Source organism: Rattus rattus, chromosome 2 (assembly GCF_011064425.1).
Source record: "Rattus rattus isolate New Zealand chromosome 2, Rrattus_CSIRO_v1, whole genome shotgun sequence".
Taxonomy (NCBI): Eukaryota; Metazoa; Chordata; class Mammalia; order Rodentia; family Muridae; genus Rattus; species Rattus rattus.
Genome location: NC_046155.1, coordinates 74,098,714 through 74,113,309, shown reverse-complemented (window position 1 = coordinate 74,113,309; position 14,596 = coordinate 74,098,714). Strand labels below are relative to the sequence as shown.

The 14,596-nt window shown below is 52.0% G+C and overlaps 2 protein-coding genes and 1 long non-coding RNA gene across 8 annotated transcripts in view; 2 read left to right on the top strand and 1 right to left on the bottom strand.

The window, feature by feature from the left end:
- Setd1a (SET domain containing 1A, histone lysine methyltransferase) overlaps positions 1-8,682 on the top strand; it is a 23,615-nt gene extending 14,933 nt beyond the window's left edge. For all 5 annotated transcript variants that reach the window (XM_032892535.1, XM_032892533.1, XM_032892536.1 and 2 more), the window contains 7 exons: positions 446-766; positions 4,254-5,315; positions 5,671-5,843; positions 5,926-6,036; positions 6,202-6,321; positions 7,629-7,766; positions 7,862-8,682. In XM_032892535.1, coding sequence (XP_032748426.1) covers positions 446-766; positions 4,254-5,315; positions 5,671-5,843; positions 5,926-6,036; positions 6,202-6,321; positions 7,629-7,766; positions 7,862-8,035 — 2,099 coding nt within the window. In that variant the 3' untranslated portion in view covers positions 8,036-8,682. The remainder of the gene's footprint in view (positions 1-445; positions 767-4,253; positions 5,316-5,670; positions 5,844-5,925; positions 6,037-6,201; positions 6,322-7,628; positions 7,767-7,861) is intronic.
- Positions 1-14,596, bottom strand: part of LOC116891460 — a 14,994-nt gene extending 398 nt beyond the window's left edge. Inside the window, exons 1-2 of the long non-coding RNA XR_004386837.1 lie at positions 13,657-14,596; positions 6,559-6,561 (exon numbers count right to left, since the gene is read on the bottom strand). This is a non-coding gene — a long non-coding RNA (uncharacterized LOC116891460). The remainder of the gene's footprint in view (positions 1-6,558; positions 6,562-13,656) is intronic.
- On the top strand, positions 8,815-12,444 carry Hsd3b7 (hydroxy-delta-5-steroid dehydrogenase, 3 beta- and steroid delta-isomerase 7). Of its 2 annotated transcripts, none has more exons than XM_032892538.1 (7): positions 8,815-9,252; positions 9,606-9,777; positions 9,987-10,142; positions 10,356-10,464; positions 10,538-10,637; positions 10,848-10,917; positions 11,331-12,444. In XM_032892538.1, the coding sequence occupies exons 2-7, from the start codon at positions 9,612-9,614 to the stop codon at positions 11,744-11,746; spliced, it is 1,017 nt and encodes a 338-aa protein (XP_032748429.1). In that variant the 5' UTR covers positions 8,815-9,252; positions 9,606-9,611; the 3' UTR covers positions 11,747-12,444. The 2 variants fall into 2 exon arrangements, with proteins under 2 accessions (XP_032748429.1, XP_032748428.1); XM_032892537.1 differs by having other exon boundaries at positions 10,755-10,917.

Genomic DNA, 14,596 nt, shown 5'->3' with positions numbered 1-14,596 from the left:
TAAACGCGTACTTTCAAGGCATGTACTGTTTATTCCAGAATTCTTTCTGAGTCTATTTTCTACAGACACACTAGTCTAGGCCAACTGCTTGCCAGTCTCCAGGTTCGTCAGCCGGTTGGTCAGTTGGTCTGTCTCTCTGTTCGTCCATCCATCTGTCCTGGAACTCTCTCTCTGTAGACCGGGTCTTCTCCATTTCTTTGTGATAGATTATCACCTTGGTTTTAGCATTTCCTTAGGCGGGGACCTTCCCAGACTTGTTTCTTGTAGCAGAATCCAGGCCTTTCTTTCCTTCATTCTCCAGTTCCTTATACTGATGTTTGTCACTGAACACATACTTGCTTATTTAACTTCTTGGGCTTCCAGCACCTGGCCTAGAGCCTCACATCCAGAGTACTTAGTGAATGAGCCCCCTCTTGACCACTGATTACCCCTTGTGGATTTCCAGGTGAGGATGAGGACAGCGACTCGTCCTCCCAGTGCTCTCTGTATGCTGATTCAGACGGTGAAGATGGTAGCACATCGGACTCCGAGAGCGGTAGCTCCTCTTCCTCTCCATCATCATCATCCTCATCTTCCTCATCTTCCTCATCAGAGTCCTCCTCTGAAGAAGAAGAACAGTCAGCAGTCATTCCCTCAGCTTCACCACCTCCCAGAGAAGTTCCAGAGCCCCTTCCAGCTCCTGATGAAAAGCCTGAGACAGACAGGGTTGTAGACTCCCCTGTCATGCCTCTCCCTGAAAAGGAGACATCATCCACACAGCCTGCAGGTAGGTGGCATGGGACAGATGCTATGACTAAGATATATGTTCATCGGTGTCTTAGAGAATGGTCTCCACCTACAGTCTATCCCTGGGGTGCTTTGTCTGTGTGGAGCAGTTAAATGGGCACATAGTAACACTAGTTCGTAGCTGAGCTCCTGTAGCCTTGTGTAGTCCTTGTTACTCTATAGCACATGCATATGATGGTCCTACTGCAGGGACTATTTATTCATACAGTAGAGTTTATTGAGCACTACTACTCCTACTACCAGGAGCAGTACAAGATGTGATGTGTCTGGTGGGCACTGTTCTCATCTTCATAAAGCTTTCAGTCTACAGGGAAATAAGGCCAGTTAAGCAATAAATGCATAGAAATAACTATAATTTCAACCCAATAAGTTCTATGAAGAAAGAGTACAAGGAATTCAGATTCCTGAGGGCATCTGTGGGCCTGGGAACATCATCCTGCTGAAGCACAGTTGAGCTAGAGTCTGGATAGAACAATGAGGAGGGAGGAACAAGCGGATAGACATGCTCTACATAAGGTCCAGAACAGCAAGTTAGAAGGCTTGGAAGAAAGCTCACCCTTGGGTAGGTTGGAAATTTAGGGCGCAAGGTGGCCAGAACTGTAGAACTCGGTGATGACCAGCCCTGCAAAATGCAGAGCCCATGTAAGGGATTTTGTCTCTGCGTTGAGGGCCATTGGAAGCTACGACTGGATAGTGGTGATTTGAAAGATGCATTACAAAGAAGAGTGAGAGCGGGGCCTCTGGAGAGGCCAGAAAGATGAAGGGTGGGAAGCCGGGACTTACTCACCCTCGTAATTAACATTCCCGGCATCTACGGCACCTCGTACACTCCAGCTACTCCCAGTCTCTGGGCAGCTGACGGCCACTTAGAAGGCATTGTTCTTCTTCCATTTTGGGGGCCACATTTATGTTTCAAGAAGACCATTGTGGCAGGAAAAGAGGAAGGAAGATAAGAGTAGCATTAGAGAGGATACAGATAAAATAAAGCCTGGGGTAGGGATACAGCCTAGTAGGTAAAATGCTTATCACACAAGCCCAAGAACCTTTGAGTTTCATCTGTAACACCTACCTGAAAGTGTGGTGGCTTGCATTTGTAACCCTAGGTTTAGAAAAGTAGAAACATCCCTGGGGCTGAACTCCTTGTCCCAGTGAAAGACCCTATCTCAAAACCCCAAAATGGAGGGTTGGGGATTTAGCTCAGTGGTAGAGCGCTTGCCTAGCAAGCACAAGGCCCTGGGTTCGGTCCCCAGCTCCGAAAAAAAGAAAAAAAAAAACAAACCCCAAAATGGACAGTTGAGAAACTACACTTGAGGTTCAGAGACAGAAAATTGGTAGAAATGGAGGAAGACAGAGATAGATAACTTAGTAATACTACATGCCAGGAAAGGATGGACTTTTAGTAAAGTGACCTAGGATTACGGGCACTGATGACCTGGAGTTGAGTGGAGATCTCTGCCCCTCCAGTTAGAAACATTAGCAATTGGGAAGAACAGGCTGCCCGAGAGCAGTGAGAGCATTGATGTGAACTCAGCTGTTCACTCGAACTCTGGAGAACACAGGATGAGAGAGGGTAGGCAGGGGTGAGGTAAGGGACAGGTATGCTTTGTATATCAAGCTAAGCACCACTTTAAAAGGATGGTAATAAAAACCTGGTGTTGTAGTTGTGTACTAATATAATCCCAGTACTGGGGAAGTGAAGGCAGGAAGGTCAAAAGCTCAGGGTCATCCCTAGCTACACAGTGAGTTGGAAGGCAGTCTTGAGAGACACATATGAGACATTCTTTTTCTTTTCCTTTTTAAAATGTGTTTGTGTGAATGTTTATATATACGTCTATTTACCACATGCATACAGTACCCATGGAGACCAGATGAGGGTGTCAGAATTATATGTAGTTGGGTGCTGGGAATTTGACCTGGGTCCTGTGTAAAAACAAGAGAACATTCTTAACCACAGAGCCATTTCTCCAACTTCTCTATCTTTCAAAAAGGAGTGGGATGTTAGAAAGATGGTTCAGTGGTTGTAATCATCAGTGGCTCTTGCAGAGGAATCAAGTTTCATTCCCAGGGCTCCTAGCATATGGGACCTAACAACCTTCTGTGAGTCTCATTTTAGGGGAGTCACAGGCAGGGAAAGCAACCATGTATAGAAAAGTTTTTTGTTTTGTTTTCTAAAGGAAGGAGTAGCCAGGTATGGTGGCACAGGGGTATAGTCCCAGCTGCTTGAAAGTCGGGCAGGAGGATATCAAGTTTGAGGCTACTCAGGGCTAATCTAAGCATTTTAGCAAGACCCTGTATCTAAATAAAATTTTAAAAAGGGCCAGCAATCTAGCTCAGTGTGGCATGCATGAGGTTCAGTGTCCAGTACTAACTGGATGGGTGGTGGGTGGATGGATGGATACAGGAAGGAAAGAAAGAGAGAGAAAGAAAGAATGAATTAGAAAAGGCAGAATTAGACCATGTTATGGGGCCACAGGAGAAGTTACAATAAGGTAGAAGTGTCTTGGACCTGATAGGTCATTAGAATTACAAGTTTCAGGTGAATGGTTTAGATGGAAGGCAAGCGTTAAGGGATGGAGCTGGCTTGGACTAAGCAGCAGTTTTGGTGGTGTCAGTCAGTGACAGCCATGAGGGAGAAAACTGGGAGGACTGACTTAACTGTGAGGACTGACTTCTAGGGCCTTGTTTCTAAGAATCTTGGAATATAGGAGAGCAATTCCCAGGAAAAAAGGAGCTGTAGTGCCTGCGGGCTGCATCACAATTGTAGCATAAGTTGAAGGCCTGAGGCAGGGAGGGAGCTCAGAGACATCTGTGAAGAAGCAGAGTTGGATGCTAAGTTGTGTAGTTTGCCAAGACCCACATGACATCCAGAGCCGAGGTGCAACAACTGAAGGACCTTTCAGTGCTCCCAGGTAAGGAGCCCTCAGCTTGAGGCAGAGTGCACAGCTGATCCCTGCCTGCCCGGTCAGACATGGTACTGACTGCCATTTAGTTCTGAAAATGTTAGAACCAATTGCTAAAGTTCTTATAAAAACAGGCTAGAATTCCAGTGTTTCATGGGATTCCTTCCCTCCCTCCTTTTCCAAGTTTAACTCGACTAGATTGATTTGATTGGTTATCCTGTTTGAACAACAGCTTCCTGGGCTTATCTGTCTGCTCTGAGTTTTCCCCATACCTGACCTGGACATATTCCTTTGTCAGCTGGAATAATGAACAGGTACAGAGCCCCATTCTGTTCAGGGAGCTCACAGAACTGAGAATGGTGTGAGCAGGAGAGAGGCAAGCAGCATCCCCTGTGTAACAAACAGGTTTGTGCAGATATAAGCACGAGTGCACTAGATGGAAGCTGAGGCAGAACAGGATAGAACTTGATGAAATGAGGCTGCCTTGCTCTAGGATAGTTGAGCCCATGTCTCCTACCCTGCCAGTTTTGTCTGATGGGGTCTTTGCCCATGTGTTTCCATCCTTAGGTCCTGCTGAAGAACCACCTCCTAACATACCACAGCCTCCCCCGGAGCCACCAGCTGGACCTCCAGACCCTCCCCCACGCCTGGATGAGCGCCCCTCTTCTCCTATCCCTCTCCTACCCCCACCCAAGAAACGCCGGAAAACTGTTTCCTTCTCTGCTACAGAGGAGGCACCAGTCCCAGAACCTTCCACAGCCTCCCCACTGCAGGCCAAGTCTCCTGGTCCAGTCTCTCGAAAAGTTCCCCGGGTTGTAGAGCGGACCATTCGTAACCTACCCCTGGACCATGCATCTCTGGTCAAGAGTTGGCCTGAGGAGGTGGCCCGAGGGGGTAGGAATCGAGCTGGAGGTCGTGTCCGCTCTACTGAGGAAGAAGAGGCCACTGAGTCAGGGACAGAAGTAGACTTGGCAGTACTGGCTGACCTGGCCCTGACCCCAGCTCGCCGTGGGTTGGCTGCCATACCCACTGGTGACGACTCAGAGGCCACAGAGACCTCAGATGAGGCTGAGCGCCCAAGCCCTCTACTCAGCCACATTCTCTTAGAACACAACTATGCCCTAGCCATCAAGCCCCCACCTACCACACCAGCACCTCGGCCCCTGGAGCCAGCTCCTGCCCTTGCTGCACTCTTCAGTTCTCCAGCTGATGAAGTCTTGGAGGCCCCTGAGGTAGTGGTGGCTGAGGCAGAAGAGCCAAAGCAACCTCTGCAGCCGCAGCAGCATCCAGAGCAGGAAGGAGAGGATGAGGAAGAAGATGAAGAAGAGGAGTCCGAGTCTTCAGAGAGCAGCAGCAGCAGCAGTAGCAGTGATGAGGAAGGGGCAATCAGGAGGCGCAGCCTCCGCTCCCACACTCGAAGAAGGCGGCCACCACTCCCACCCCCACCCCCACCGCCTCCTTCCTTTGAGCCAAGGAGTGAATTTGAGCAAATGACCATCTTATATGATATTTGGAACTCGGGCCTGGACTTAGAAGACATGAGCTATTTGCGACTCACATATGAGCGGCTGCTGCAGCAAACCAGTGGCGCTGACTGGCTTAATGACACCCACTGGGTCCATCACACAAATATCCTGAGCCACAGAGCCCATTTTATTTGCACCCTTGAGTAAGACACGGGGCTGAGGCTTTCCTTGGGGTCATGTGGCTAGAAATGTTATCCTCAGGTCATTCCTAGGGCTGCGCTGGCCTCCTGTCTATATTACTGTGTCTTGCTTAGCCTTGGGGCTCTCCAGCTGCCAGCTGTCTTTCCCCTCTGCCTTGTGTCTCTTCTGATAGAAAGGTAAGGTCTAGACTTGCCTTCTCCAGTCTCCCATTGCCATCAGACAAGCAACCCTGTGGATAGGGCCTGGGTTGGACAGGAGGTGTGGGCCCCGAGAGACTGGCCAGTGAGGAACCTGTTCTTTTCCTTAACACCCTGCACTCACCAACCTAAGCACTCCAAAGCGCAAACGTCGGCCCCAAGATGGGCCCCGGGAGCATCAGACAGGCTCTGCACGCAGTGAAGGTTACTACCCCATCAGCAAGAAGGAGAAAGACAAATACTTGGATGTGTGCCCTGTCTCAGCCCGGCAGCCGGAAGGTGTAGACACTCAGGTAGCCCTACTATGAGTCCTCCCTAGTTCGCTACCTCCTTTCTGTCCTTCAAACCATCACCACCTCCTTGTCTTGCTCACAGGGGACTAATCGGGTACTTTCTGAGCGGCGGTCAGAGCAGCGGCGGTTACTAAGCGCTATTGGCACTTCAGCCATCATGGATAGTGATCTGCTAAAGCTAAATCAGCTCAAGGTCAGGAGGGGAAACTGGAAGAGGGAGGAGACCCAGTGAAAAAAACTACAGCAAGGAGAGTTGTCCCTGTGGGATTCTTTGAAACAAGGAGGGCTGAAGGGAAGGGACGGGAAGGTGCAAATTTGCAGGAGCATCCAGCAGTTAAAGCTACCTTCTGTCCCCTAGTTCCGGAAGAAGAAACTCCGATTTGGCCGGAGCCGTATCCATGAATGGGGTCTGTTTGCCATGGAACCCATTGCAGCTGACGAGATGGTGATAGAATATGTTGGCCAGAACATCCGCCAGGTGAGGTTCCACTCCCAGCACCAGGCCAGTTGCTGACTGGACAGTAATAGCACAGCATTTCACCCTACCTCATCTGTTCCTGCCAGACCCTGTGGGGCACCCTCCCACCCTGGTGTCTCCAGCTCAGTGGCCTTTCTAGTTGGACTGGATTATTAATAGTGAAACCCAATGCCACATTTTTTTTTATTAATCATTCCATTCATTTACATCTCAAATGATATCCCACTTCCCGGTTACCCCCTCTACCACACACCTCTCCCTCAAATGCCACAATTTTATAATGATGATATTTTGTATAGAGCCTCCCTCATTGCTACCACTGCCACTCCCCCAGGGAACACTGAACAGCAATGATATTAAAAGATGGTGTTTGATACTAGAGGGTGATAGGTATTGTGGGGACCTGGAACCTCCCAGAGAGCTAAAGGGTAATGAATTCCCAGGGCAGTTGGATGTGTGTGTTCTTGTTCCTGGGATACCATGTGCAAAGGCTCAGAAGCTACAGTCCCTTAGGACAAGGCCAAAACATCTGTTCAGGCAACCTAGTCAGGGCCAGTGACAGGTATGAGCCTGGATGGAGAATGGCTCGGGAGCTCTGCAAGCAAGGAGCTGGCCTGTGAGGAAAGGAGCTCATGTGGGCTGGCCTCAGTGGGACATAATGGCAAATCAGAGCCAAGGTATGGATGAGATAGTGGCAGCAGAGGTGACAGGGATCTAGCCTGTGGGTTCAAAGTAGTTGTCAGCCAGGTAGTTGGCTGTGAGGGGTGAAGATAAGGTGGTGAGGCCTTCTCCGGCCGTCCCCATTAACTCTAAGAGTGTGGCTGAGCAGAAGGAACAGAAATGTGATCAAAATTTGTTCCTGCGCATACGTGAGGCTCAGAGCTCTGCAAAGCGGTGAGGTCACCTGGTGAGAGTGTGGCAATTGCATTAACCGATTTCCTAGGAGTAGCAGCCCCTTACAGAACAAGGCCTTTGTCCTGGCACAGACCATCTGCCATCTGCTCTCACCAGCTGCCCAGTAGGTGCCTGTATAGGAAGGCTAGTCCTAGGAAAGATTTAGTTCAAGGCATGGTCACTGCCATTTCAGAAGCTGCCCCGGGCCCACAGCATGCTAGGGGCTCTACTATGGCCACACGGTTCTCAGAAGAGCCACTGCTGGTTTCCCCAGAGTCCCTAGATTGGGTGGAAGCAGGTAGACCTGGATGCAGGCCCAGTCAGCATGACTCCAAGGGCTTGTGGCTTGGCCAGAGGGAGCAGGTCTAGCCATGCAGTGGCTGGAGTCTCAGTGATGTGTGTCCTCCCCTCAGATGGTAGCGGACATGCGGGAGAAGCGCTATGTTCAGGAGGGCATTGGCAGCAGCTACCTTTTCCGGGTGGATCACGACACCATCATTGATGCCACCAAGTGTGGCAATCTTGCCAGGTTCATTAACCACTGCTGCACGGTACGCTCAGGGCTGGGCCGGCCAGGGCTGGGCAGGGCTGGGCAGGGCTGGGCAGGGGGGAGGCGGGGTTGTGGCTTACACTGTCCCTCCTGCAGCCCAACTGCTATGCTAAGGTGATCACCATCGAGTCTCAGAAGAAGATCGTGATCTACTCAAAGCAGCCCATTGGCGTGGATGAGGAGATCACCTATGACTACAAGTTCCCACTAGAAGACAACAAGATTCCATGTCTGTGCGGCACTGAAAGCTGCCGTGGCTCCCTCAACTGAGGTGGGGCAGGACCGGTGCCCTCACCCCTATTTATTCCCCCTTGGTGCCCTAAGCTCCCAGCACCCCCAGCCTTATTGGGCTCAGCAGGGCCCACTGCCCCCACCTCCACATGTGGGATAGGGAGCTCTGAGTCCAGCAAGGGAGCCTCAGTCCTTTGAGGTTAACTTCTGCCTTCCCTATACCCCATGCCCAACCGCCCTCTTAATTTTTTTTTCTTTGCGAAGAAGAAGCTGTAAATGTTTTGTAGCTGCCAGCAGCTGTTTCCTGTGGAAACCTGGGGTACCAGCCTGTATAGATGCTATTCTTGGGGGCTGCATAGCCCTTTGCTTCATGTTAATGGGGACTTCCCCTTCTGCCCTATGTGCACCCCTCCCCAGTTTAGGGGTCTCTGGGGCAGTGGCCATGTTCTCCCCCTGGGGGGGCCTTTGGCCCCTAGTCCTGGGAACTCTGTGCCTGGAACCCTGCCTCATCTGTTCCTGCCAGACCCTGTGGGTCACCCTCCCACCCTGGTGTCTCAGGGCTCTGGCTCAGTAGGCCAGGATGGTGAGGGGCAGGCCCTTCTTGTTGGGCTGGACTGTACATAGTGTTAATAGTGAAACCCAACACCACATTTTTATAATTGTGATTAAACTTTATTGTACAAAAATGCCTGGTCAGTATCTTTGGGAAGAGCAGGTTGGGGGATGCAAGTTGACACTGGGTGAAGCAAAGAGAGGGAAAATGATGGCCTGGAGTTTGGGTGAATCAACCTGCAGACACAGTGCTGCTCTGGACCTAATAGGCTACAACAACCATGCCACTATCACCATGGACGCCAGCCAGAGTTATATAAGATCAGGTTTACCTCACTCTTCCTCCCCAGAACCACAGCGGGTGGTTCTATTGGGCAACCCACAGGAGGGAAGGACCAAGGTTACATAGCAGTGATGAGATACCCTGTCTGCTCTACCCCATTATCCCTAAATACTTCACATTACCAAGTGGGCAGGTGCCCTTGGAGAGTGGACTGGCCACCAGGGGGCACTCTGGCAAGAGAATTCCCTCCAAACTGCCTTGCCCGCCCCTAGGGGTGGAGGCTGGCTGGTCTCCTTCCTGGAATGAGCCAGGAGGGAGGAGCGAGCGGAAGGAAGGAAGCCTGTGTGCATCTAGCTGGTCCACCAGTCCAGGGCACAACATCTCCCAGTGGCCAGTTTGGGCGCCCTGGGACTTCCTACAGGTAGGCAGAGGTGGTACTGAGGCCCGGCTGGCTCTTCTCTTACTTGTTCTGAACCCTTCCAACCTCCCTGTCCAACTCCTTGCTTTCTCTGCCTATCCTTGCTATCTTTGCCTATTTAGTCATTTTTTTCCATCTGTCTCAGTCCCTAATCCCTTTCTGTGTCCAATTCTAGTGACTCAGCAGTTAGGGTCAGAGGGCAGGGAGCCTTAGTGCTACAAGCACAGAAAACTGGAACCTACAGCTACTGCTCAGCCTCTCCACCCATCCACTGCTCCCACCTAATAGCTCTCTTCTAGGAACAGTGGAGCAGCTGGTATCAGGCAATTCTAGTGAGCTAAATTCTCTTCCCACAGCTGGCCATGGCAGACTCTGCACAGGTGCCAGCCCTGGTATACCTGGTCACAGGTGGCTGTGGCTTCCTGGGGGAGCATATTGTTCGAATGCTGCTGGAGCGGGAGCCCAGGCTCCGGGAGCTGCGTGTCTTTGACCTGCACCTGAGTTCTTGGCTGGAGGAGCTGAAAACAGGTGACTGGAGTGAGGCAGTGAGGAGGAGGGAGGTCCCATCCCTTCCCAAACTGGGATACCTCAGCTTGTGGAAAAGATGATTTCTGTGTTTGTTCTCCACCCCACGCAGGGTGAGTCATTGGTTCACGTGGCTCCCAGGATATATGCAGGCCAAACTCAGCAGCTGGCTAAGACTCCAGCCCTGACACTGCCTCGCATCTCTCCACCAGGGCCTGTGCAGGTGACTGCCATCCAGGGGGATGTGACTCAGGCCCACGAGGTGGCAGCAGCCATGGCTGGATCTCATGTGGTCATCCATACAGCTGGGCTGGTAGATGTGTTTGGGAAGGCCAGTCCAGAGACCATCCACAAAGTCAATGTGCAGGGTGAGGTGCTACCTACCTGTTAATCCCCAGTGTGTGGCCTGACACTGGCCAGTGATTTTTATGCAAGGACCTGCCTGTCCTTTTGATAACCTTGTCCATTCATTGCTGTCCTACCCTGTCCTGACCTGAGGTGGTTCCCCTTGGACACTGGGTGGGGTGGAAAGAAATCAAGAGGCAGGAAGACACAGCTTGCACTGACCCTTTCCTTCACAGGCACACAGAATGTGATTGACGCTTGTGTGCAGACCGGGACTCGGTTCCTGGTCTACACGAGTAGCATGGAAGTGGTGGGGCCTAATGTCAAGGGCCACCCCTTCTACAGGTGAGCTTAGCCCCACGTAATCTCAGAGCCCTCTTTTCCCTCCAGCACTGATCTTTTCTCTCCCCCACTCTAGGGGCAATGAAGACACCCCATATGAGGCCATCCACAGGCATCCCTACCCATGTAGCAAGGCCCTCGCTGAGCAGTTGGTCCTCGAGGCCAATGGAAGGAAGGTACACAGCAAAGACTGGGGTGCAGAGGCAGAGCCCGATTCCCAGGCTGCTTTGCACCCATCTCCAGCCATAGTGGAGAGGGTGGGCGCATCTTCCAACATCTCCCTCTGCCACCAGGTCAATGGAGGGCTACCCCTGGTGACATGTGCCCTTCGACCCACGGGGATTTATGGTGAAGGTCATCAGGTCATGAGAGACTTCTATCACCAGGGACTGCGCTTTGGAGGTCGGCTGTTTCGGGCCATCCCAGCTTCCGTGGAGCATGGTCGGGTCTACGTTGGTAAGGACAGGGGAAGGCAAGGGGAAAGCAGGGCGAGAGGACTGGCTCTGAAGGTGGCAGAGGCACAAGTGTATGCCTGGCCCCACGAGAGCAGACTCAGGCAGACAGCGGGCATGTGGGCATTTTCTGCATGAGTTGTAAAGGAAAAAGTATCCACAGCAGTCGGGAGGGCCGACATAAAAACATGTCCTAGGTTCTGCCAAACACTGAAGCAATGGGAGCAACAGCTCCGCTGGGAAAGGGGTAGCATCTACATGGGAACCAAGTAGCTTCAGGATACCCAGGAGGGCTGATGGCTACAGGGCCTTGGAAAGAGGCAACCTTGACTCTAGAGAGGTGTGGGCAAAATCTACGTGGGGCAGACTAGGGGACTGGACCAAGGCCAGCTTCTCTCCCTCCTTCCCTACTGGTAGGCAACGTGGCTTGGATGCATATACTGGTGGCCCGAGAGCTGGAGCAGCGGGCAGCACTCATGGGTGGCCAGGTGTATTTCTGCTATGATAAGTCACCTTATAAAAGCTACGAGGACTTCAACATGGAGTTTCTGAGTCCCTGTGGACTTCGGCTGATAGGCACCCACCCACTGCTGCCCTACTGGCTACTGGTGCTGCTGGCTGCCCTCAACGCCCTACTGCAGTGGCTGCTTCGGCCGCTGGTGCTGTACACACCCCTGCTGAATCCCTACACTCTGGCTGTGGCCAACACCACCTTTACTGTCAGCACCAACAAGGCACAGCGCCATTTCGGCTACAAGCCCCTCTTCTCATGGGAAGAGAGCAGGGCCCGCACCATTCACTGGGTGCAGGCCATGGAGGGTTCCGCCTGGTGATGGCAGGGCCAGGAACTGGAGACCACTGTGGCACACTCCAGGTCCTGAGCCCCCAAAAGCCTGGATGGAGAGAAATGGCTACCTGTTGAAGCTGCTGACTCTGCTAGACACATCAGGACTCTGTGATATGGATCCTGCCACGTCTGTGCCTGGTTCATATCCCAGTCTCCAAGTTCTAGGACAGAGTCTGGGTGCAGGCCTATCTTTGGTGCCAACTCGGGCCTGCCAGCTAGTTGGCAAAACTGATTCCTGAATGGTCTCACTACCCCTTCCTGTTTCTAGTTTCTCAAGCAGGGAGGGACAGAGACTCCAGAGGTCTCTTGCTGGTCTGCTTACTCCAGGTACCATTTTCAGACCTGGCTCCTGCCACATCTGGTTCTCCTTAAGGAGTTACAGTTTCATCTTTTTCTTTTCTTTTTTTTTTCTTTTTTTCGGAGCTGGGGACCGAACCCAGGGCTTTGAGCTTGCTAGGCAAGCGCTCTACCGCTGAGCTAAATCCCCAACCCCGTTTCATCGTTTTCTTAAGTGTATCTTTTTTAGACATTTTTCTTTTAATTTGCTTTAAAGAAAACTGAAGGAATGAGTGGTTTTCCATGTCTTGCCTCTCTTAACAAATTCAGCTATGATATTGTTAGCTTCCTCCCTGAGGATGCCAACCTGTATCTGGCCACGCCTGGATTAAAATCCTTTGCCAAGTCTGTGTCTGCTTGTCCCCCGACCCATTCACCCAAGCGCCTTCCCTTCCCCACGGCGCCTGTCCCACGTGAGGACAGAAGGAACAGAGCACACAGCAAACCCGCTGTTGGATTGGTTGCTATTTCTCCCGTCCCACCAGGCCCAACCCGGCCCAGGATGGGGTTCGGGGGCACTGGGGACAGGACATGCAGGTCTGGGGCAGGGGGTCAGAATTTCCTGTATTTTATCCATTTGCAACTTGGTCACCAATAGAGAGAAATAAGACTCTGAGGGCTAACAGGAGGGTGGCCAGGCTTGGGCCCCCAGCTAGGCCCCAGGAGTCCTGTCCCCTCAGGGGAGGGGAGGAAGAGAGTTCTAGAAACCAATGGAGAAAAAGAGAAGGGGGCAGGGGCTCATGTCAGCAAACATGGCTACATCACATGACACGCCAGCGACACAGAAACACACCAACGCACACAGCTGCACAGCAGGGCGTGGGGAAAGGCTAGGTGGGGGAGAAGGGAGCTAGGGGCCGACCGTCTTGTCCTCTGTTGGGTAGGTAGGGCAGGGCGAGTGCATAGAACACACATGTGTACACGCTCAAGGTATGACGGGAGCATGATGACCCATGGGCACATGAGATGGACACGCAGTGTGCTTTGTAAGAGGCAAGGAAAGGGAGAATGGAAGCATCGAGTCCTGGCTTGGGCCTGGGACCACCAAGGGGGCATAATTGGGCTTGATGGTTTGGGGTGTGTGGAGGGCACGCAGCACACATCTGAGAACATGCAACAGACACCAGCCCCCAGACAACCATCCAGGATACACATGTGGACAGCAGTCAGCGAACATGTCCATCGTGTGAGGTGTGAGTTACAGCAGACTCTCAGGGACGGCTCATCTGTTTGAGGCTCAGTGGTGGGCAGCTGTGGGCCCAGTGCCATTCAAAGAGGCAGGAGCAGCATGCCAGCCACAGCCCTGTCCTTGTGAACACCATGACTGGGGTGTCAGGGAGGCTGCTAGAAACATCTGAGTTAATGGGAGTTCTGGCTGGGCTGAAAGAAGAAGGGAACTAGATCCTGGGGCCTCCTCTGACATCTCCAAAGAAGCCACGGTGGGGGCAGGAGGTGCTGGGCCCTGCAGCAGAATATTCTGGAATGGACAGGCAGCCTCCTTCCTCAGCACTGCTAATCTAGGGGTTACATACATGTGGACACGGGCACACACACACACACCAGGTGGACAGGCAGGGAAGAGATCAGTTGTCAGAGCTGGCTCAGAAGAGTCTTGTTATCTGGAAAGTCACATTTGCAGGGTCACTCCCTTCAGCCCGAGTTCCGCACGCACTTGTGTACACATACACTTCTTGTGGCTACCCTACTCCGGGGCGGACACACGCACCTCTGTATATCCCCTCCATATTCATAGGACTTCTAGCTCTGTCCTTATCCCATTTACCTCCTGCCTGCTCTCAAGAGCTCATAACCTACACAATGTAAGACTTCCTTCATTCCTCACTGCCAGAGAACAGTCCCTGTCTCACCTTCCTGTCACTCAGCTGTGGTTGAGGCCATGGAGGATGTTTCAGCAGAAGACATGTCCAAGGGACAGGTCCAAGGATGGCCCTAAGTGACCATTCAGGTATCTGTGAAATCCAGTTGCTCAAACACAAGTTTTTTGAGAAAGTTCAAAGCATCAGCTGGGGCAGTGGGAGGATCAGTAGTTTCTAAGGTGAGTTTGAGAGGCAGGAAGAGGAAATACCATGACTTTCCACCTGCCACGGGCAGCCCTTGACCTCTTGCTCCATCAATCCTACCAAACCCCTCCAGGAGGCAATCATGTACAGATGGCTGTGGTCCTTGGGGGCACTATGCTGCTTATGTGTGAGGCCCCAGCACCTATGTGTGGCCACCCTTCTGGAGCTTCCTCGGCCTCCGCAGTCATGGGCACACTCGTGTACTAGCTTTCCAAGGCTCAGTTCTGCTGTCAGGCAGAAACAGAACGGTAAGAATGTGCTTCCCCGTCAGATGGTCTGATGAGGCAGGAAGCTCCACCCACATACTTCTGAGGAGCAGTGTGTGTGGCTTGTGTTTTGAGGAGATGGAGAGGGAACCTGGATGAGGGCATAGCCTTAAAGAGGTGTGTGTGTGTGTGTGTGTGTGTGTGTGTGTGTGT